This window comes from Lepisma saccharinum, chromosome 4 (genome assembly GCF_977018435.1).
Source record: "Lepisma saccharinum chromosome 4, izLepSacc3.1, whole genome shotgun sequence".
In the NCBI taxonomy this organism is placed as follows: domain Eukaryota; kingdom Metazoa; phylum Arthropoda; class Insecta; order Zygentoma; family Lepismatidae; genus Lepisma; species Lepisma saccharinum.
In genome coordinates, this window is record NC_139232.1 from 70,729,984 (window position 1) to 70,755,723 (window position 25,740).

At 36.0% G+C, this 25,740-nt stretch overlaps 1 protein-coding gene across 2 annotated transcripts in view; it reads right to left on the bottom strand.

Annotated features, from left to right (window-relative positions):
- Positions 1 to 793: 793 nt before the first annotated feature.
- The window catches only part of Blos1 (biogenesis of lysosome-related organelles complex 1 subunit 1), a 45,930-nt gene continuing 20,983 nt past the window's right edge, over positions 794 to 25,740 (bottom strand). Inside the window, exons 2-4 of one of the 2 annotated variants that reach the window (XM_083121711.1) lie at positions 23,098 to 23,170; positions 17,417 to 17,634; positions 794 to 1,414 (exon numbers count right to left, since the gene is read on the bottom strand). In XM_083121711.1, the coding sequence (XP_082977837.1) occupies positions 1,395 to 1,414; positions 17,417 to 17,634; positions 23,098 to 23,170 (311 nt within the window). In that variant the 3' untranslated portion in view covers positions 794 to 1,394. Of the gene's footprint in view, positions 1,415 to 14,625; positions 14,733 to 17,416; positions 17,635 to 23,097; positions 23,171 to 25,740 lie in introns of those variants that run through there. The other variant, XM_083121710.1, reaches the window with a different exon arrangement.

Below are 25,740 nucleotides of genomic sequence, written 5' to 3' on the forward strand. Positions count from 1 at the left end.
TCTCTGTGTTTGGAGGAATGCTCAGGGTATCATGCATTGCGACCTGCTGCTATCTGGCTAGACAAACAATGTAACTGTGTACTTTCAGCAAATGTAATACGTTCACAAGAAATTGCCAGTACTCGTGAATTGCAAAGGTATCCTCTACTTAGAGCATAATGTGAGGCCACATGTGGCTAAAGTCACCCGTAACACCATTCTCCACTGTGGTTAGGAAACACTGATGGATCCACCTTATTTCCTAGGCATTGCCTCATCTGATTATAATCGGCCGAGATGACCTTAGAGGACAACAGTTCAGAAAACTAAACGAGGTGCAAATAGTACATGACAACTTCTTTGGTTCACTTTCTGCAGAGTTCTACCACAGTAGAAATATTGGCATTTGAACATCTCAGGTGAAAATTCGAACTTCCTTGGTTATCTTTATAATCCATTATTTTCTTTTGAAAGTTTGCTAGAATATTAATTAACTGAACTTTATTTCTGTTAAAGACTATAAAAATGATCAGCTATTTGCTTTTTTCCTGATTTCAATGCCAATTTCCAAGGAAAATCTACCGATTGGCTTGACCATCCCTTGTTACATCCTTGCAAATATGTATATCAGCCAATACTGACAAAGAACTTATTTATGTCTAATATAAAACTGTAATATAAAAACATTTATGGATTGATGGAACAAATACTGCCTAATACCACAGAACATTTACTGCTCACAAAATCGAGACTTTTAGATAAGTAGTGGTAAACATCAACAACTTACATTACACCTTATCCAATCAAACAAATATTTACTTCACATCATCTTTAATAATATATACATAATAGATACAATATTTTTGTTCAATAATATACATATATATCACCAAATTCGGTTGACTTAAAAAATACAATTTTTGTAGTTATTGTATCAGGTGTTGAAGCCATGGATACTCATGTACAAAACAATGTAGTTTGCACGTTAATTAGAGCAGCAAATAAATAATCCACTTAATGCACAAATAATGTTGATAACAGATTATGTAACCCCTTTCACCCAATGTGACAAAATACGATGCTTGCTGGTTACTTGACATTTAGTTTTTCAATGGTCAATAAAGAACTAAAAGAAACTTGCAATTCAAGTTCGCAGTTGCAATAAATGCCATACTTAACACATCTTGAAGAAATTACTTTTCTTCAGAAACTTTGTTTATGCATCATACTAGGAGACATACGCTATTTTGCTTACTAAATGAAGTTATTGGCATACTGAAGCCATGTACAAGGTGGGTGGTTTTGAAATATGCATAAAAATTCAAACATGATTTCAAATTCAAATCTAACTTCTACCACTATTAGCACAATTGGAAATGTCTTTTAAGTCCTGGAAGGAGGGAGCATAGTCGAAGCTATGATGTTTCTTGGGTCACTGCAATCAATAGGAAAAAATCAATTATTACACACGCACAAACCCTTTCACACATATTTGATTAGACTTGATCATTACCTGAGAATGAAGTATTATACTGAAAAGAGAAATATTTAGGAGTAAGTATTTATAATGACACTTTACAGTCACTGGTAACCTCATGCTAGTTTGGTAAATCAATTGCACAATCACTTTTGCAGGAGAAGGATGGTTTGTTTCGTTTCAAAGATTTCAACTCTACAAAACTAACTTTATTTAATAGTAACCCCTTAACATTGTCTAGTTCTCAAATAGATGCGGAACCTGCTAAAAGTTTTTTTGAAATACATCTTACAACTGCCCACATTTGCATTTTTTTATGGATCAAAAAATATGAAAATAGGACTCATACTAATAAGGTGCCAACATAAAAGTTACTAAACTATTATTCTAGTAATCCAATGTAAAATTACAAGCAATTCTGGTCTGCAATAATGTATTAACCAAGTGGTTGCAGTGAGTTTTCTTTGAGGAAGGAACTGCATATTTAGGCAATAACAACTGTGTGTTTATATTGATAAAAGTAAAAACAAAACAGCTGAAGTTTGCACTATATTCCAGGCTATCAGATTGGTAAAATTAGCCATAAAATTGATGAACCGATATGATATGAGTGCTGATTTACATGCCCTATTTCAAAATTTTATTTATAACTTCCCTATAAACCCATTGCTACAATGCACCTAAAATCTGATGGCAGCTTTACCCAGAGGATGTCGTACAACTTATTGAAAAGTTATAAATATTGTGACTCTACCAGTGCCTTTGACATCCTCTGTACTAATTACAATGTTGATCTCTGTGTAGTTTCTATGTTAATAGCTCCTCTTAAAAAGTATTATTTTTCTGTAAAAGAAAGACTTCATAGGGGTCTTTACAGATGTACAGGGTGTTCATAAAGTCCCGGTACCATTACAAAAAAACATTACTACAACATGATTGAACAGTACCTTCTTCCTCAGTTGGAGGAATTCCAGCCAACCATAATTTTTCAACAAGATGGGCACCCCTCATTGGTCCAAGGATGTTCGAGGTCTTCTGGATAGGCATTTCTCTGGCAGGTGGATAGGCCGTGATGGACCTATTCCCTGGTCATCGTGCTCTCCTGATATCACACCCTTGGATTTCTTCTTCTGGGGGTATGTCAAAGATTGTGTTTACCGCACTCCTGTTCCACATGTTGCTACTCTTCGAAGAAGAATAACGGAGAGTATCCTAACTGTTACTGGTGATATGCTGGGGTGTGTATGGGCGGAAGTGGATTACCGCCTTGATGTTCTGAGAGCAACTAGAGGGGTGCACATTGAGGTGTATGGTATATAAACGTGGAGAGTTGTAGCTCATTTTGCAATCAACAGCTTTGTTCTATTGCATGTAATTTCCGAGCTATGTTTTTTGTAATGGTACCGGGACTTTATGAACGCCCTGTATATCCCTTATATATCCATATAATGAACAAGGAACTTACAGGTGACATTTACCTTAACCATATTTTCTTAAAATATACTGAATGCCATATACACTGCTATTTATTTTTCAACAATCAATATTATTTTCAAAAGTTTTCAATATAAAAGCTCCATTTGACAACAAAGAAATGCCAGTAATGATTCCAATGAGTAATGGCATTGGCATGCTCCTCCCCGAGTGTTTTCTGTGACTGTTTTGTGGACTGTGTGTATGCGGACAACTAAGGAATTAGTTCAGTGGTTGATTTCATAATTTACAACTTATAGAAAGGAATGAAAGGGACATGAAATAGTAATTACCTGGACAGACTGAAGCAAACCATGGAAAAACGTCAGCCAGAATGGACTTACAGATTAGTAAGACACACTCATCTTTGGATGTAAGTTTTACGCAACCAGTTCTTTCTTTTCATATGGTTTTAAACAAGCAACTAATTTTCTTTCGGTTGTTAAACCCCTGCAAAATTCAGTTATAACAGATAACCGATGATGAAACGGATGAAAGGAAACTTTTATGCCAAGCAGGGACTCAAACCCACAACCTTAGGTGGTGATGATTTGAGAGCACCACTCTATGGGCTTGGGACACCAATGTGGCTTCAGAATACTTAGAAATGCTGGAATATAAGCAGTGTTCAAATTGAAGGAAATAGAGAGGAACGGGAGGATTCCAGAAAAGAAAAGTCCTGAACATTCATTATCTTTCAAGTGTTATTAGTACAAGCAAGTAGGAATTGTAGATTTCATGACAACATGATTCAAACTAGTGTTCTTGGGTCTTGAGCGCATACATTATTCTCATCATTATATTACATAATACACAAGCAATATAGTACTATACAAAGTATATATATTAAAGTGAACGCCACGAAAACAGTCCAGTAAAAGTCACGCCACCCACCTACAGTGTTGCCAATAAGCAACAATTTCAACTTTAAATAATAATTCCGAAAAAAAAAAAATGTTAGAAAATAGTACTTAACGTAAAGAACATTAAGAGTAATTTTTACACTGAAATACTTTCTTGGCCATTCAGAAGAAGAAAAAAAACGTGTTTCCATGAAATTCACGAGGAAATTATTTCTTTTACTTCAAACTGTAAAAAATAATGGAAGCAGTGACACACGAGGCTTGGAAAAAAATATGAAATATTCTTAAGGTTCATAGATGCATAGAGTATATATTTTATACACAAAATGTATAAGCATGTGAAGTAAAAAAGTAAAATGTTCTAATATTCGCAAACATTTTCGGATTATGTAATGTAAAATATTGTCGCTAGCTAACTTGCATTCTATTTGATCACGTAAAAACTTTCAGCGAGAAAGTTTGTAATAAAACATTGAAATTAATTTTAAGAACATATACAGCATCTTTAGAGTGATATGTCAGCTGTATTTTATGTTTTACTTGAACGGATTTTGCTGGTCATCGATCTTGGGCTCATCTGAGTACTGCCTGTGATGTGTGCCCGGCTACAATTACTTTCTGGGGGAACAAAATATATCCTGTAAGTCCGCATATTTGTACTTTGTCGACACTAAGAATCATCACAATCTCTCTCTCTCTCTATAACAGTGGCGGCACCAGGATTAACAACACTGTCCAACCAAAAAAATGATTTTTTGGTGCCTTGGGTTGCCTGTTCCTGGGGTTTTGGAGGCGCTGATTCCGAAAATTGCATTGGATAGAGTTAGATATAGATATATATGATATGTATACAATTTTAGTCTGCTCTCTGAAAGAGATCTCTTCTGCAGAACCGGGATGCAATGACAAGCTTTCTTATTTGACTCGGCAATTATTGTATTTATATTACCCACATTTTTAAATGCAATTGACCTTTGTTTCACAATTATTCCCACTCATATAATTTCATTTTTCCAAATCGAACTCTGTAGACATTATGGCTACTTCAAGGTGGAGTTGCTTGAATCATCCCGACGTATTTTGATTTATTTGTGGGGAGTTCACACTGAAAGCAAGTTTGTAAAAAGAGCATATGTAGGTTATTTTGTTGTCAAGCTTGGAGATCAGAATAAGACATGGGCTCCCTCATATTGTACGCAAAACTTGTACGAAGCATTTGTGCCAGTGGACAAATGGAAAGAGAAGCAGCCTGAAATTTGGAGTACCAATGGTGTGGAGGAAACAGAAAAACCATTCCGATGGCTGTTATTTTTGTATTGTTAATATCACAGGCATCAATCGAAATAATCACTTCAAGTGGTCTTACCCTGATCTGCCTTCAGCCAGGAGACATGTTCAGCATTCGGCTCTAGTACTCGTCCCACCTTTCTGTGAACTACCACAGCTTTCAGGGGATGAGTCTTGCATGTCTGATATCGCACAAGGTAAAGAAAATGGGGGCAGTAACAGTGATTTCCAAATAACCTTCACATAGTGAACATTTTGACCACATTGAATTGAGTAATTGATCATAGACTTAAATCTTTCCAAGGAGTCTTTGGAATTGCTTGCCTCCAGACTAAAGGAAAAGGAAGTACTTACGCCTGGAACGAAAATTACATTTTATCGAACGAGAAAAAATGATTAGCTGCTATTCTTTACCAAAGACAACTACTTAGTATTCTGCAATGACATCAGAAGCCTCCTGAAGTAAATTGGTATTGCAGAATATAAGTTAAATTAAGTGATTGGCATCTTTTCATTGACAGTTCAAAACGTAGTTTGAAATGTGTTCTTTTAAATAACGGCAACAAACATGGTTCTATTCCAATCGGACACTCCCCCAGGATGAAAAAAGTACAAGACCACCTCGTAAGTCTTGGAAGAGATAAAGTACCAAGAACATCAAAAACATCAATTTGTGTAGACTTGAAGATGGTTAAAAATGACCCACATTTCATATCATCAATGAATGAAATCGAATCATGTGCCTGCTCTTCATTTGTTCTTGTGAAAAACTTTCTTGGCAACGTTAAGGCAGTCGACTACACACAATTAGTAGAGGATATGCTCTTTCATTTCAACAGGCTTGGCAGTAACATGAATGTTAAACTCCATTATCTGCACAGTCACTTAGATCCCTTTCCAGAGAACCTTGGTGACTTAAGCGAAGAGCAGGGTGGAAGATTTCACCACGACATAAAAACAATGGAAGCCAGATACCAAGGAAGATGGGATGCACATATGATGGCAGACTATTGTTGGAATATTATGCGGGATTGTCCTAGCAGATCTCACTCTCGGAAGTCTTACAAAAGGAGCTTCTTGTGTGTAGAATGGTTGGAAAGTTTAAGTCATAAATCTGTGCTTTTGGTATGAAATAAGTAGATTTTTAGGTATACATTTTTCTTTTCATTTAATGTGTTTTCTTCATGCTTAAAATATATAAATTTAAAAAACACATTAAAATATCCTGATTTCTTATATATTTATTATGGGCGAGCAGAACTAAAAGTGGCATATGACATATGTACTGTATCTCAAAAACTAGAGCTGATAAGGGAAAACTGGTGCCAATTTTTGGAATCAGCAGGTCAAATATACCCAGAAACAGGTCTAACATTTGAGGCACTTAAATTTGTGTTGGCCAGTGTAATCTGGGGGTGCTGGGAGGAATGTGGTATGAAATTAAGGGGGGTGCGATGTTGAAAATAAAGGCAACATGAAACAAACATGTACGGATACCAATCAACTTTTAGTAAGTTTCCATAAAAATATGCCATTGAAAGATTTCTATTATAGCAATTGGCTTAATTTTTGTGTATTTGTGTTATTTAGCACCAATTTTCTGTCATCTTTGACCAATCGCGATGATGAAAATGAATGATTGGATGACATTGATGAATGGACACTTACAAAGAACACAAGGCTGGGACTCTAACCAGTGAACTTCAGTGGCACGAGCAAAATTCGGCCGCTCATTGAACTGTGCCACCGAGGCGGTGTTTCATTTTTGCAAGATTTTAAAATAGCCAACAAAAAAAAAAAGGTTTTTGTAATTTGAAACGAAGAAGGATTGTTCAAGGAAGGCCAATGGCATACTATATTATGTTTATACTTCAAGAAAGTGGTTATAAAATGTAAACCGAAAATGACAAATGGGCTGGCTGAATAAACAAAAACAATTCTTAACAACAATCCTGATGAAAAAGAGACAGCAGCTGCCGATCTTTGTCGAGACCGTCGCTACTACATCAAAGTTCAGTGTTTTTGCATTCCCGTTTGTAACTCTTTCTTGGTGACTCGAAGACAACGTTCACACCTCGAACCTCTGCCGAAGTTAAAGTACTGCTGATATGTTGTACAGACTTTTCAGAAACCCCACAAGCTTCTGCTGTCAGTTTTTGGATGTACTTGTGCAAATTTGATGTTCTTCCTTGCTTCTTCATTATATAGAAGATTTCCGAAAAAACTTTTAAATGTTTCCAATGATTACCTTACTTTGCTTTTAATGTCCATTCGCCAGGTACGTACACCACCATCACACATCCTGCTATTGTACAAAAAAAAATTTTTTTTTTAAGTTGCCAAAGATTTTTGAACGGATTTGTGGTATTTTGGTTGTGCTGAATCTAAAATGATCAACAGTTTTGCCAAGTTGGCTCTAGTTCTTGAGATACTTGATATCCTTCGATTTTAACTTTATCTCAATAAGAGCTGTAGGTGTTGACATGAAATAGGGCATGGCTTTTATTTTAGAATATAAAACTATATCTCTAGTCCATCCATTGCACCAAATATATTTATTAAGAGTTAGATTTTCTTTATTTGTTTTATTTATTAGTTTCATTTCTATTGTTGAGGGGAATGAAACATGAGTTCTTAATGAGCAGGCCACGTAAATGATCCTCATGGATTGTGCTGCATTTGTGGTGAATATTCTGTGCAGAAACAAAGAAAAAAAGAATATTGACTTTGTAAAGGAAGCATATCTTGCATAGTGAAGTAGTTTGTCAAGTCTTGGATAAAGGTGGCGAGTGTTTTATTATATCTACAGATCCTTTCATTGACTGAGTATTGAGAAACTAAAAACAGGGATCTTTGATGGGCCTCAAATTAGTAAACTCATTAATGATTCAAACTCTCAAAATTTTAATGATATTGAAGCTTCTACATGATTCAGTTGTGTCCCAGTTGTCAAGAACTACTTCGGCAATCACACACACGAAAACTATGAAGAACTGGTGCAAATCTTGCTCACAAACTTAAAATATTTTGGTATTTGAGCATCAAGATAAATTTCCTCCAAATTCACTTTGACAGTTTTCCAGATAATCTTGGTGATTTTAATGAAAAACAAGGGGAGAGGTCCCACCAAGATATGAAGGAGATGATGGAGGAAATATTTCAAAGCAAATGGGACAGATACGAAATAGCAGATCAGTGGTGGCAATTAGGGGAGGTGTGGAGGACATTTCCCATCCACTTTTGCTTTCAGTTCCGACACACTACACACAAGAAAATCTCAGAAACAACGATCTTCTAATCATTATAAGTGACTAACAATGAAATTTCATGCTTTTTTATGTTTTTTTAAAGGACAGCCATTACTCAAAAACTAGAGCCAATGTAGAAAAACTGATATATTCAAAATCACAATAGCAAAGATACCATAAAATGACTCTAATTACATTGGCAATAAAATATGTGTTTACCAGTGTAATAAATGTAAAAACAAATAATCCGTACACAATACACCAGCGAAGATGAAATCAACCACATACGTACAAAGCACGAAGTGTCGACTGAGCAACTTAGAAGAAGTGCGGCAACCCGCAGTAGCTCAGTCGTTAGGGTGAGACCCAGGTTTGATCCCCAGCGGGGGGAGAACCGGGATTTTTGTCAACCTGTTCAAGCAGCTCCGGCACCCACCCAGCGTCGTATAAAGTGGGTACCTGGAGGAAACTCTGGGGGTAAAGGTGGCCAGGGGCAGGGTGCTGATCACATCACCCTCACCTTCCGTCGTGATCAAGAAAGTGTGGGGCCCTAACTCCACACCCCTTATAAGCCTTCATGGCATGGTGCAGGACAGAGGAGCACAAAAAATATGTTTTAGCATGAAAATTCGTGCAGTTAGTTTTTCTGTAATAGTCATAATTATAATCATTGTTACTCTGTTGACAGTTACCATCAATTAAGAAAAGTCTTGGTAATGTGCAATATCAGTGTTTTTAATTCAAGTACGTTTCATAAATTAGCATAAATTTTATACACAAGCCATCAAAACTCCACAAGTTTTTTATTCGTAAAATGTTACAACATAGAGAATTAGTCAAACACAAAAACCAAGTTCAAAGGACCATCTTTGGCCAAAATATTAATTAATGCAAATTGATGTTTCTTTACAGTAAGAAACATGTTTTGTTTATGCAAAATCATGATTTGTAACAATGGAAAAAACATGTAAGTCTTCAGGCATTTTTTATTTGAATCTGCACACTTTGATCAGCTCACAGGAAAAAATCATGGAGCTACGAATATTGCTTGCTGAAATATAATTATTTTATTAATGTACTACACTCCTGTAACGAAGAGCCAGGAGCGACAAATACTAGCTAATCCTTAAAATTTGACCTTCTGTAACTGTAAAAGTATAAGGTCCAGAGAAAAAAAATGGATACAGTTTCTTACCTAGGTCAAAGCTACATCATTTAATTGAAATCCATCTCGGTGGGTGACATTTTGGTTCTTCATTGGGTGAATTGACATTGAATGACCCTATACTATTAATTCAACTACACCCTTCTCATCTAAAAATGTAATTATAATTTTGAAAATTGATTAATAATAATAAATAACTATGGCCAAACACACAGTCTAGGAGGAGAGAAAATTTTTCCCCTTGTTCAGACCACATTTAGAAACGAAGTGGTAGCGAAAGAAAATCCATAGAAGAAAATCAATATCTCTTGTAGCCAAATGATTAGAACTCTCACCAAAATTTTGGTGTTGACTTAGCATCGTGAGGAGAAACTTAAAAATAAGTAGCAGACACTACTCTAGAAAGTTGGAAAACTGTGGTGATAGGACTCCAATGGGCTCTTGAGTGACAAAGGCTTCTGCTGGCCTCCTTAGTTCATTTGCACAATGAGAATCATTGACAATTAAATGAAATGCACGAGAGAATAATCACAGAGAATGTTTTATCCCACATTTCGACCACTAACCCCTGGCTTCACAGCACTACTCATGAATACAGTGAAGCAATAAAGTGAGAAGCTTACCAAACATTTCCACCATAAACATATGTACCAATGCAAAAATGAAGGATTTTTTTATTTTCCTGTAGTTTACGGTTATTACAAGCATAAGAAAACAGTTTTTTTTTCTTTGTGACGTTTCAGGAGAACACACGCTCCTTTCATCAGACATTTATTTTCATTTTGAAATATCTCTTGTAGCCAAATGGTTAGAACAAAAAAAAAAAAGAAAAAAAAAGAAAAAAAAAGGTCAAAATGAAAATAAATGTCTGATGAAAGGAGCGTGTGTTCTCCTGAAACGTCACAAAGAAAAAAAAAAGAAAAAAAGAAAAAACTGTTTTCTTATGCTTGTAATAACCGTAAACTACAGGAAAATAATTCTATCATGCAAGCAATGCGTACATACAAGAAAAACTATTATTCATCTATTATGAAGGATTCATTTTAATAAATTCAGATTGCATTAGGAATTTTCTTCTTTGTTGTATGGTCCTAAAAAGAACAGAACTATACACTTGACGAATGTGTACAGTTGAGATTGCTTTATACATAAGTAAAGTGTGCATCAAATCTCCTGCATATGGCAATAGCCAATAGCAGCGCACTGCAGCGGTGCCATGTCGAAATCTCACACGGAAAAGAGACAAGAGTGGTTGAGCGAAATGCCTTGTCACGGAGAGCAGGGAACATTAGATAATATAACATATATTAAACTTAATGGGAGAAAAGATCATACTTGATAATGCCAGAGGGGCCAGGGGCTCCTCGTCACTACAACAACTGCCGTCGTTGTCCTCATAGTCCCTGACAGCACTACTTTCGCCCTCTGTGTCGTCCTTCAAATTTATTCTAATTGGGTCCAAAATTTTGTCCCGATCTATCTCCCTTACAAAATAGTTTTCCTGTAATTGTTGTGCATGTTTAACACAAGTGGCCCATTGTTCTTGTGTTACATTGTCAAGTTCTCTTCTTCGTTAACAAGTTAACAACACATTTTAATGTGTGGTTCTGTTTTACCCATGTCTTGTCAAGGTAAAAGATTGGTCTCAAATCACCAGATACTCGATTTTCGTGCATTGTACGAAGGAATTTTACCCTTGACTTAACAATGTCACTTCTCTCCATCAGAAATTTACGACCGTCGTTGATTTTCCTGTACTTGAAGCCTAATTGTTTCAATATTCTCAAGGTGGAAGTTGTAGAGCCTTTGTATGATATTTTATCCCGTAAAGAGTACGTCATCGTTTTGGCAGTAGGAAATTCGCCACAATTGTATAATTCAAACGTAGTTCTACGAACTACGTCTTTTTCAAAGTCATCTAAGTTTTTCGTTCTTTTCGGTACGTTAATGTGCTTTGTAGGTGATTGAAACATTGGAGCTGGCCCCGATCCACATTGTTTTGCCACCGAACATATCCGAGAAACGGTAGCTTGATTCACACCACATGCTTGAGCTGTTAGAGCCTGGCACTTCTTACGTTATACAAATACGTAACATTGCTTCTACAGAGGGAACGGTATAAGCTATAATCACGCTTGTTTATCGTACATACTCGCAAATTCATTATCTTTCCATCTGTTGAACTACTGACACTTGAAATAATCTATTTATATCAGAGCGCCAGGTACACGATTTAGTAGCGAGGTGAAACAGGTTCTGAAGTAGGCAACGCTGCACGTCTGTGATTCGCTGGTGCTGTTCAGCCGTTCAAGGCCATATGCAGGAGATTTGACGTGCACTCTAGTTCTGCATGATTCTGTTTTATACAAAAATTACTATAGGTCCCGGAAAAATATAATTTAAAAATGTGTTAAATAAACCTTATTTGTACATAATGCATTCATATGTAATTCGGTATTATAGATACTCATTTTCAGAAAATACAGTTGATTTTTATGTAACCACGCTACAACAACGTCACAGAAGTACACATTTCAGTTGTTACAAAAAATAAAAGGCATGTTTCAAATACAAAACAGGATAGGTAGGCATGGCCGCAGTCAGTCAAGGTGGTGTCTCAAAAGACGAGTGTGGCATGGCGGTGTCACAAAGATGGCAAGGAGAGGCAGCGCATGGTATGAAATCACAGGAGAAAGATTTGTCACAGTTGTTCAGAACATGAGATGCATTTTATTTTGCATGGAATCGCAATACGAAAGTGCACATGTTAAAAAGATACCGATAGCTGACATTTGGTGTGTTCTATACAGAATTGCGGTTCCTTCAGTGATCATTTTCAGTTGCTACTGGTAGGCCATGGAGAACAGGAAGAGGAAAAGATACACACTTGACAGAAAGTAAAATTTATATGGGAAGTGGGCGCTAATCCACATAAAACTAAAACTGACCACATTGCAGATTTAGGCATTGCTTATACCACACTTTGCACAGCCATTAGTAAAAGAAATTCTACTTACACAAATTTTTAAAATTGGGTAGTACATCAACAAAACGTAGTATTTCAGTATTAAAGTGTTCACTAATAAAGTGACGAATGTAATGTACAGGGTAATTATAAATGATTCATCGGGTTTTAAAGTGAAATATTTCCAAAACTATTAATATAATATGTGTGTGCTAATCATGAAACGAAAGAACACATCTGAAAGTATAATTTCTCATATTTGTAACCTTGGCACCTGCTGACAAATGGCAGCACAAACCTAGTTTCCAAAATGGCATCTATGCAGCAGAAATCTTTCTGTGTTTTGGAATATGAGAAGTGGTTTTCCATTGTTACCATACAGCGTGCATTCCGGAGAGTTTGCAACTACACCGCCAGGTCACCAAAGCATTCTGTGTAGGCATCGACAGTTTAAGGAAACTGGTTGCCTGTGTAAAGGTAAAAGCACAGGATGTCCAAGCGTTTCTGATGAAACAGTGGAGCGAGTTAGGGCTAGTTTTGTGCGTAGCCCACAGAAGTCAAGACACTGAATCAGTCGGGAACTTGATATTCCGCAGCCAACTGTCTGGAAGATTTTGCAAACCCGATTGTGACTGAAACCATATTGCATACAGTTATTGCATATGTTACAACCAGATGACCTCGTCAAACAATATGTATTGTAATTCCATGCAGGATGCTATGGAGGACGATGGTTTTTTTCTGCTGTTTAGTGACGAGGAGACATTCCATTTGAGTGGCAAGGTTAATTGCCGTAATGTTCATATCTGGGGTACTGAACAACTACATGCTATAGTGCAACATGAACAAGATTCCACAAAAGTGAATGTGTTTGCTGCAGTGTCTAAATCAAAGGTGTACGGTCCATTTTTCTTCGCAGAGAACACTGTGATGGGTATGTCATTTCTCGATATGCTGCAGTTGAGGTTGTTTCCACAAGTGAAAGAGGATTCCAATAACTTTGTATTCCAACTTGATGAGTCACTGCCCCATTGGCACACTGAGGTACGTCGCTAACTGAACGAAGAATTCCCATGCTGCTGGATTGGGTGATGTGCTGAAGATGACCTAGTGTTTTCCCATGGCCTCCTAGATCTCCAGACCTAACGGTTTGTGATTTTCTCCTTTGGAGCATTGAAAGACACAGTGTATGTGCCACCACTACCAACAACTTTGGTTGAGCTGCAGGAACACATTACAGCTCCATTTATGACCATTAGTAGGGATATGCTAGAGCGTGTGTATGGGCAAACTAGACTATCTCATAGATGTGTGTCGTGTGATGAAAGGAAGCAACATTGAACATTTGTGAAAGTATGTCTGGAACTTGACAGTTTCTGTTTATTTTCATGTATCATTCTTTATTGTGTGTGTTATATAATTTTTTATGTAGCCCTTTCAAACCCAATTAATCATTTATAATTAACCTGTATTTAAGAATCAAATTTTTAGATTCGTTAACTTACCACTTTATGACAGAAATAAACTGTATTATATCTTGTTCCTCAAAATACATACATACAATTACAGTATGTTAATAATTATATGACATTGTGATTTGTAAAGTAATTCTCAGGTATACGAATTACTTTCTCTTCACCTTGACATACATATAACTCAGGTTCAACTGTATTTGTTTTATGCTTAACTTTTTTGTATTGAATTAATTCTGTCAACTGAGTTTTCAACTTTGGCACCTACACATTATACTTTAGCCCCTTTAAAGATAAAGTAAAGATTTGAAAAATCAAAGTAGTTTGAGAATCTATGCTTCTTACATTTCAAATGTGCATTCAAGCAAAATGCTGATGCCGCTTTCCATTTATGTGTGTAAGAAGATGCTTGGTGATTATTATTATTATCAACAGCAGAAATGTGTCATAAAGCATATGTCCACAGGCAAACTAGGAAACAAGTTGATGCATGATAAATGTGAGCAGAAAATATTGAACAAATAGTGACAAAAGACATAATAAGAAATGTTGCAGCTGGCACTATTAAATGTGTTGTGCATCAAGTTAAAGCAGAGAAAATAGTGACTTAATACAGATAACAGAAAAAGATACTTTGGAAACAAATAAATGAATCAATATGCATTCATTTAAAAATAGCAATGGAAGCAATGAGAAATGATGCTTTTCATTTTAGGTATCTTTACCTTCTTTTGACTGACCATTGCCTATTTCCTTTCTGTACGTTCCGCGTACATAGCCGTCCCTTCCACGAGACAAAGTTCCTACACGAGATGAAATGTTCTCATAAATTATGGATGGTGTATACTTAGTGCTCTACAGGATTCTTACATAATCAGGGTTCCTATTAATTTATGCAAAATACATTCCCCGACCCTTCCATATTTTCCAGATAACTTTAAAATAAGTTTCAAGACAATTCTGTGGAACTATAACCAAATTTTAAATGTTAAATTGTACTTTCTATTGAATTTGAATTCGTGTTTTAAGTACACTTTATGCACAAATAGGCTAATCAAGATTGGACCTATAGTTTAAAGTGGGATCTGAACCATTGTGCAATGTTCCTCCACCAGGTATCGAACCAGGGAACCTTTGATTACAAGGTGACAATGTTACCACATTGCCATCAGGGAAGCCTTCTTCACTTGCTATTCAAGAGGATCATTTTTATCCAACATTAGTTAAAAATAAATGAACAAAAATATACTAAAAGCTCTTTTATATGGAATACCTCCCAACACGAAAATGTTCAAGAAAAAGACTGAATTTACTTTCATTTCCAAATATATATATATATATGTTTTCCAGCTCAGTGGCAGTTTAAAAATCCAGTATAATAGAGATCTCAATTCTATGCAGACTCTACATGCAGTTACTAGGCACATAATAGTAATTACGATTAATAATAATAACAATGTATAACTTACACCTTGCCAACATAAATTAAATTATGTATGTAGATATGATTGAATAGCATCAAATTTCAAACAGAATGTTATTCATATCTATTGATATATCATCTCATCAAATATATGTAGCTACCTAATATACTTACAAACAATACAAGTATAATTTGAATAAGATTAAATATTCTTTGTGGGGTAGGTTAACCCCCATGCCCCCACAGCAACTGACATATGCAACAAGTCATGATGCATATATTACAAGCTACATTACATAATACATGTAGGTGTCACCAATACTACAATCAAATACACATTCTATTCTTCTTCTCTCCTACAGAATTTGAAATATGAATTCCCATTCTCCATAAATTAGGAGATATGCATTACCTAGGGATGGACAAATCTGAATAAAAGTGTATCTGGATATCAGATATTTTTCAATTTGGAGTTTAGATATCATGATTACAGTTTTATAGTTTATTTGTTATAGGGACTCTCCACATACTCTCTATCTGTCGTGTCTATATTTCTGCCATATGGATTCTCAACAAGTGAATCATCAAATCTGTTCATTTATACGTTCTTTAGATGTTTACCTGTTTTGCCTAAAACAAATCTTTGTCCAAAAAAGTAAATGAATTAAAGCATTTTAGTATGCAGTTCAAAATGTAACATCCTCAGTTTGACACCCTGGTGAGGTGCTGCCTGGGATGTGTCAGACAACCTCGTTGTTACCCCTCCCACAACTTCCCTTCTCTTGGTATGTTGAAGTGCCAGGACAGATTGATGTGTTTGATGGAATAAACATATGATGTTACATCCAAGCACATGAACAAGAAAGTTTATGTGAGCTTATCACTTACGTTTGCTTACTTTACAATGCAGGTTGTTTGTGAAAGGATATTATGGAAGCTTTATTTTGTAATTTATTCCTTAATTTCAGAAACGTTTCTTAGCAGAATAACTTACTGAACTTCCAAAAGTAAATAGAAATCTGGATACCTGGATTATACACATTATTAGGTGCATTAGTTGCATCCCAAATGGAAATTGCATAATTTGAAATCTGGATTTAGAGGTCATCCCTAGTATCAACTACGCACACATAGAAAGGTTCTGCACCAGTTTGTATGAGAAGGGGTAATGTACTGAGCTTTGCAAAATGCACTATCATACTTGAATACCATCTGAATGGAGTATAATACTGAAAGCAATAAATGAGATTTAACCCTGAAGCACAAAAGTGTAAACATTCAACTCTATGCACATATAGGTCACTGAAGTAAGCCCCAAAGGGAATGGGACCTAGGGCACATTGATTACAAGGTGATGATACAGCCATATAGCCACTATGCTATCAAGGCAACCACATGATTTTTTTGGATCTTGGTTGCAGTGCCGTGCAAACATTTATCAACATCAAGTTTTTCTGTGATAACTTTTTTCAAAAATTCATAGATTCAAGTGAAATTTTTATGTATGTTGGACAGCAAGGTAGGTGCATCTGTATCAATGGATGGTTATTCATTTTGGACTATTTAAAAAAATATTAAAAATCATTATTTGATTTTTTCAATCTGGAAAAAATTGGCACTTATTCTTATCACCGTAACAATCACCAAACTAAACACCACTATCAACACACTTCAACTAGTCCGAACTGGTTTACCAACTGTAGATAAGGATGCACCTACCTTTCTGCTCAACATGTAAAAATTTCACTCAAATCTATGAAGTTTGGAAAAAGTTATTGCAGAAAAACATGATGTTGACAAACTTTTGCATGGCAATACAGATAAGAAAATAATTGACAGCAGTGAGGGAAAAATCACATGTTCCTTTTGCAAAACCTTATTTGAAAACCAGAAGGACATGTGCATATTACAGTATTGACACCTCCAGTTTAGAAATAAATGTATACTGAAGGGAGAACGTGATGTGAAAAGTTACCAAATGAACATCTGTACGTTTGCAGGAACCCTATGTCAATTCCAAAGTGACCTATTTTTATCAATTAAATTCATAAAGTTATTTTTTACCTTTGTATGCATATTCCAAGGCACTGGAAACAGTTCTCATGTCTGTCTCTATACTCTTCGCCCAGTTCTCTACGTCCCCGATCTCCTTCAAAGCACTGCTGAAGTTCTCAACCAAATGCAGCCATTGCTGAGTTTGCTTGGCAAAATTTGTGGCATTGTGATGAAGGTGCTTGGCCTCAGTGTCCAGTCGCTTCTGGTTTATGTACGCCTGGGCTACCCTTTAAGTGAAGAAATGTATACTTTGTTAATTCATTATACAGGCAGTAACATTTTTTACAACATACATCAAGCCCCTCTTCTGCAGTTGAACTCTTAAGTCTTACTAACCTCTACAAATACCTCATCTCAACATTATAATATTTGAAACTGGGAATATTTATAAATGTTGCTCAACTTCTGTTTGCATAATTCCAGTATCATGTATTCACATGCATTCTAAACATGGATCACATTCTACATGAGTCCATAAGCATATGATGATCAGGTATCTTACTTCACCTTTTGAACAGAACACTTTTTCCAATTATATTATACAGAGATTGTTTCCGATCTATGGTGACGATTTCAAATTGCACCTACTTTAAGAGAAACCATGTCGCCACCATCAAGAGTGCTCTATTTGGTGGCAAAGTTTCCACTGTAGGAGACTGGCACGAAGTGTAGTCATGCCCAGCCTCAACGACTCCTCCTGACAGGCTTTCCATAGCTCTTCAATGGTGCTGGATCTCCTGTGAGACAATGCTCATTTCAATAGGCTGAAGGTGCAAAAGTCCATCGGTGAGGCATCAGGTGACTTCACTGGAATGTCTGTGAAAGGAATGGTACGAATTAAAGTTTCATCCGCCATTTTTTTTTGAAGAGGCGGGTTGAGCGAGATGTGTGACTTGACACCTTGTTTTGAGTTTATGAACATGCCCTTTGCGTCGCTTTTCCAAACTCAAATTATGGTGAATGATGGTGTGCACTGTCTTCAGTGATGTTTGTAGCCAGTTAGCGATACTTCTCTGTGTAGCTGGATTCTCCCTGATGACCAGCGCCCGGACGTCCCGAACTGTAGCTGGTGTGCTGCAAGTGGCAGGCCGGGGGTTGGCCTGTTTCTGCCCCACAGGAATCATCCCATGCCTCGCCTTACCTGACCCTTTCAACACCCGTGATATGCCATTTTTGGTCACAGTGAATCCACGCTCCTTGCACAGTTTTATAATGGCACTATCACTGTAGTTTACGTCGGAAAGTGCAGATATGTAACCCTCCCAACATGCACTGATTTTCGGCGGCATTCTTCCCGATACGAACTGACCACACCTGTCACGCACAGTCAACGGTTCAACGTACCCACACGACTGGCAGCTTCGTTCTCTTCCCGCTTGGTGGTGCTGCAAGAGGTGTGCAATTTTGTCACCATAGATCGGAAACAACCTCTGTACTCTTCCATAAGTAGGTTAGACAGGTCAAGTTTGATGCTCTTAGGATTAATGCTTACAGTGTTCCTAAGGAAACACTTTGTATTGAATTGACTTTTTGTTTGAAGTTCACTTTATGCACAGAAAGGCTAATTGGGACTGGACCTACAGTTTAAAGTTGGGTCTGAACCACTATGTGCCTCCACCGGGATGGCACACTTTTGACTAGATTAGAATGGTTAGGCTCCATTGCCTTGGTATTTCATCACTTCTCCATATGTGGAGAACATTTTGCAAACAGGGATTTTTTTTTAAAAAAAACCTTCAAACAGAAACAAAATATGAGTACATTCATTTCTGCAACCTATTTTTCACACCACAATTCCTTACAAAATGATAGTTTCTGTGATTAAAAATGTGAAAATTAGTTTCTCTAAACTTTAAATTTACTTTCACTCTCATTTCTAGCTTTCAAAATGCCTTCCTCATCCTAAACTACTTGTAAAAATCATTACAAAAATGCTACCTTACATACTATTGAGTCATTCCATATGAAATCAACACAGCCCACAACCTGACCATCTCCGATTTTCATGAAATTTGGGGACTTGAATCTATGCATGGAACTTAGTAATCATGAAAATTTTGAGTCTCGTGTGTCTTGTAATTGTTAAATTATTCAAGGTTAAAGTTCGCATGAATTGCTCTTTTTGAGCCCGCTTAGCTATATTAAATGTGCTGTAACTCCGCCCCTATTTTGCCTAGAAAGCTCAACTAAAGTTTATTGTACAGGGAATTGAACATGCTTTCCAGTGATATATAACAAGCCTACCTTTGGATAAAAATATAGTTTTGTCATGTGACCTTGACCTTAAATATCTCAAAACATGTCATCACCAAAAATCGTGAAAAAAAAATATTTGGTCCCTCATGCCAAACTCTAAAACATATCAAAAAATTATTCTGGGACTGCAATGGGATCAGAAGATACATAATAATATGTGTAATTATGTGACTGATAAAAGCCTCATTACATGACCTATGACGAGTCAAAAGTCCCTTAACACTCCCTACAAAATGTAAAGAAGTTATCCTGGGTATAATTGGTCATGAAAGAAATAGGTTAAGCACAGGGAGGTCCCTAGCCGTGTGTGTCAAGCGCAGGTCAACGAGTGTGCTCACAGGAACACTGACAACATTATAATGTGCATATATCATAAGTGAAAGATATCGTATAACTTTTTGCTGGCTAAAGATACGTTGGAAAAACCTTCGCCGCTTCATTTCTCGTGAAATTCACACTTTTGACTCGTCATAGTTCATGTGATGGGGCTTTATCAGTCACATAATTACACATATTATTTTGTATCTTCTGATCCCATTGCAGTCCCAGAATGACTTTTTTATATGTCTTAGAATATGGCATGAGGGACCAAATATTTTTTTTTTCACGATTTTTGATGATGTTTTGAGATATTTAAAATCAAAGGTCAAGCTCACGTGACAAAATTATATTTTTATCCTAAGGTAAGCTTGTTATATATCACTGGAAAGCTTGTAATTCCCTGTACAATACGCTTTATTTGAGCTTCCTAGGCAAAATAGGGGCGGAGTTATAGCACATTTAGTATAGCTAAGCAGGCTCAAAAAGGGCAATTTATGCAAACTTTGACCTTGAATAATTTAACAATTACAAAACAGACGAAACTAAAAATTTTCATAGTTACTAAGTTCCATTCATAGTTTCAACTCCCCAAATTTCATGAAAATCGGAGATGGTCAGGTTGGAAATTGCACATATCTGTGTTGATTTGGCATGGAATGACTATTGTATCAGTGACAGAAGATGGACACTCATTATTTCAGTTCATGTTCAACCAGGATTACCAGATATTTTTCATAAAATTCTTAGCAGTTCCGAGTTCACTTTGGCGTGTTACCCACATTATACCTTAATTCTAAGTATTAGCATGTCAGTCGTTTCATTTTGTAATCCTAAAATGTCAGATTCTTGAATCATGTAAACTTTGACATATGGGGATAATTCAATATGTAGAAAACCTATGTTATATTTCCAATTTTATATTATCTGTGCCCACCACCCAGAAAAAAATTCTGGATTTGCCTATGTATGCACACACATACACAATTTTGAAATTCCTCTAAGTGGTGACAAACTGAATTCTTCATTACAAAGCACAGGTTTGAATTGTGTAATGCTGATATAATCATGATACATGTATTTTGGCCCAAGTTCTACTTGTTTAATTCCAAATAAATCATGAATTTCTTTTACATGGTTTAATTTCTGTGTGTCTGCTAACATATACTTCACTCTCTTAGTGATGTACCATGTGTTTTCTGGAAGACTATTTTCCCTTCTGTATACTCCTATATTGGTAGTTTACTACCATCTTGGATATGGACTGCTGCTACAATCTACTTCACGTATGTGGGGTGCAAAGGGGGTATGTGTGTTGCTGCTAAGTTAGGTCAGGTTGAAGGTTCTTAGCATTAATATTATGTAAATAAATGCTTTCAACCCTCAAACGAAAATTTGCCGGAACAGTGTGCTGAGACAACCAAACACCAAGCGCAAGATACTTTTCAAAACACAATTACTCCGGTAAAATCTTAGTAAAAGATTTTAACTGTGCTAAATGGTTTCTCCAAGTTCTGAATTTCCTTCCACAATTATTTCCAGTATTCTAAAGCACTTACTAATAACTATATACACCTGCCGCAAAATGACTTCAGACCTCACTAACGTTTTCCAGCAGACTTGGGTGCATTTCTTTAATTTCTGATGCTGTCAGTAGAGGTCTTTTCTTTATTTTTGTTTACATATCGTCTTTATTGGGACATTTTTTACTTCGCCATGCAATAATGCTGGCTTTTTCCACACTACTACAGTACTTTCCCGGCGTATCACAAATACACCTGTACAGTAGTCAATACAGTAGGAAAATATCCAACACAAAGTGCACCACACGAAAACACAACAATTTATCACACACACTACAGTAGAAAGTCACCCTTCCTGTGTCAACTAACAATACGAAATGAAATGAAATGAACTCGCTTATCAGCAGTAAAACACTGTTGCCAGTTACAGGTATGTTCATGCAAAAACAATTCAGTGTTCGAAACAAAACAACACTAGATGCAAGGCTACAAAGTGATAGACGCTTACTACGGCAGATTTCACGAGGTCCGAATTTGGGGGAGGGGGGCAAAATTTTGTAGTTTAGCTACCAAATCTACATATCTTCACACAATCATTTCATTTGATTGACTTGTTATTGATTTTTAGTTATGGTCATTATGTACAGTTTTTCTACCTACCTGTGGGTGATCGTGGCCATGGGGTCGAAATGGAACACAACCTCTTATGCCTGAAGAATCGGTTCTGACGACGGGAGGGAAAAGGGACATGTGATTTTTGCATTAATTCAAGGTGACTCAAGCCTGAGCAGTTTTGTACGTTTTATGTTAGCAAACATGAAAGTGAGTTGTCCTTTTCTTTCTTGAGTCTTTTAATTTCAGCTGCAATGAAAGGTTTTGAATGTCATACGCCTTTCGATTGTTGGCATCTCAGCCAGTGGTAAAAATGTCAGGTAATTTCTTTGTGGTGTTCCTGTGCTACAACTGACTGGATAAGTGTAAAATGCTGTCAGTTTTCGTTGTTTAAAGCTTACATATTTAAAATTTAATATTTTAAAAATGAAATCAAATTATCGCCATTCAAACAAAAGTCAATTATTGCATGTTTATCCAAACTATATTTGTGTGTGTGTGTGGCGGGGGGGGGGGGGGGTTATGATGAACAATTCTTTTTGGGGGATTTTGATGAACGGCTTTCGGGGGATGCATCCACAGCCTTGGGGGGATGGGAATCCCTGTTTACTGCAATTTTCTTTTGTAGTAATTTGTCATCTTGCTCCTGTATGCTTAAGTGAGGAAGTGTGAGGATCAGGTTTGAGGTTCTTGGAATTAAAAATACATACCTACATTCTTACAGTGTTGTTATTTATTATTTATATAATGATTCAGACAGTCAAGATTTACGAGAAAGGTAACTTGCACAACCTAATTTTCATGGCATAACTCTTCACAAATTAATATTTCCTGCATCTTCTAAAATGTATAGATCAGTTATCTCAATTTCAAACTTGCTTCCCTGATCATTTGCAATATTTGAAATGCATTACTCACATTCCTGTTCAACTTCTAAAAAAATCATTACAATATCTGCACCATGACCAATTTTATACTTACCCTACATTTAGATGATCAACAAGTGCCTGAGTTAAATCATTTGCAGCTGCCACAGCTTCTTTTCGTTTATGCTCTAAAGTAAAAAAAAGAAAAAGAAATAGCATTATGAACACACAATTCTGATTCAACTCAGATATTTCTCAACATGAAGCCCACCAAATACCAGTAATCTGAGAGGAAAATCTATATGGAGCAAATGTAATCCTAACATTTAAAAAAATGTGAGCACATATACTGACGTTATTATGGTACATACTTTCACCCTCAATTAAGAAAAAATATCACCTCTTTTGTTTTAAAGAATAAAGTTTTAAACTTACCAACATTCAGGAAATAGGTGAAATGCATTTCTATACTTCTCAAAGATATTTATTTCATTTTCCCCCTTCGGAGCATGACACAAACACTGAATAAATGTAATTCCCACCGAACTGACTAGCAGCATGTGCGACATATCATCTCAAGAAAAAGAACAATCAAATGCAGGCTTATGCAGCATATGGCATCATTGCAGCATGAAATGCTGTACTGCATTGGTTAAATGTCAATATGAAATTTCTTTACCACAACAGCAATGTAACAACTGTATCATGGTGTCTACCAAAATAATAAATCCAAAATTCTTGACTTTTTCTTGACCTTTCTCTCCTTTTTCTGAACCTTCTTTCCCTTTTTCTTAACATTTATTCTATCGCCCCCTACTTAGGTATAGTTGGAAAATGCATACAAGAATGTAAATTCTTGAGAAACAAAGTGAACAAATCTTAACCACACTCAATGCAATTTTAGATTTCCATACATTCAATTTTATCAAATCCCAGTACAGGTATATAACAATGTAAATTCACTATAATGTAAAAAATAGCAAAAATTCTTGACCTGTTCATTTCTTGACTGGTAGACACCCTGTGTGTGGGTCATTCCATCATAAAAAAATAATTCAGATTCTTGTTTATTAATTGTACCTATCAAGAGGTAAAAAATTAAAAATTTCAGATTTTGGGGGGCTTTAGATTTTGAGCTATTGACTTTTAAAAACTCAACAATCGCAAAATTTTGACATTTTGAAATCTTTAAATAGCTGCACATTAAAAAAAATTCTATCTGACCTACCGCTCAAATTGATGTTATTCTCTTCTGTTTTTAATGAGCTTTATTTTTAAATACAACATGACTGTGGCATTTGGATTTTGACATTTTGAAAAACTAAAAATGAAAATCATAAAAACACCTTTTCATTTCTTTTCTTAAAATACATGTTTTAAAGACATCAATCGACTATTTGTGTGCAAAATTTAATAATAGGACAGCAATGGGTTCCTGTAGATTTTTTCCTTGTAATTTAAAGTTGGGTAAAATTTTCCAAATTTGTCGACTTCCATGTTAAATCCAATATATACATATATATAACCCCAATCCCACCACTCACTCACTGACATAAATGTTCTCCATGAAGGAAGCCCCGGAGGTGAAAAATGCCTGATTACAACCCCCCATGAAATCGTCCCAAAAGGACGAGAAAATTAAAAAATCGCTCAATTGGCCCTTCCTTAAGGGTGAAAATGCCCTTTTTTCACGTCCTTAGCAACAGTTTCCACGGGCATTTCTTGCAGCACACATTGTTTCCTTCAATTCTTAATTGTTGAGATCTACAACACACAGATGAATCAACTATGAAAAGGTGCCTCAAACAAGGGTGACATCCAGATAATAAGGAGTTTCAGCCCACATACAATTACGTATATACTGTTATACTCGATGCGTAAATATCTACATTGTGCTTGTTTTAACTAAATGTTTAGGGGGTATAATGACATGCAATTCCTTAGAGCTTGCCGAGCTTGTTGTTGTCCATGGGAACGGACATTGCTAGGGATCTTAAAGTTTATTTTCACCCCAAAAACTACTGTAAGTGAATTATACTAGACATGTCGTATTTCAAAATACGGGCATCAGAATTTATTACAGAGGCAAGGTAGGAATTTGAGAGGAATGAAGGAAAACAATTATTATCCAATTACATTTAAAAAATGTGAAAATGACAAAAGACACAAATATTGCATTTACAATTTAGAGTTGCTATTGAATTATTTTTTGCAAAACATCCCACTAATTTTCTTCAAAGGGTTATTACTTACTCACTTTATTATTAAGACGTTAGACAATACTATTTTGAATATTTGTACCTTAGTAGAGCCCATATACACGTAAAGTTACTTCCTAAACTTTTCAAATTAGCAAACTTATACACTTGTTCCCCTTCATCCAATACAACATGCAGACATTTTACCCTATCTAAAAGGTCTTTCATTAAGAGTGATACTTTTTAAAATTGTAATTTCCAGTTTCTAATATATTTTTTTGTGTGCTTCCAGGTGTGAAAATATCCAGCACAATTTGCAGTTTCATCATACAGGGACTCACGCTTCCTGAACGTTTAGAAATCATTAAAAATTTTACCAAAGTGGCAGCTCAGTTGTGAGTGCTCAGTTGTTCACCAGAGAATTGGGTCGCCATCACCATTTCTCTATTCAGGCTATACGCCACACTGTTGCCAAGTTTGAGCGAGACTTCACTCTACACGACCAGAAGCCACCAAGAAGACAACGTAAAGCACGAAATGAGGACAATATCGCAGCAGTA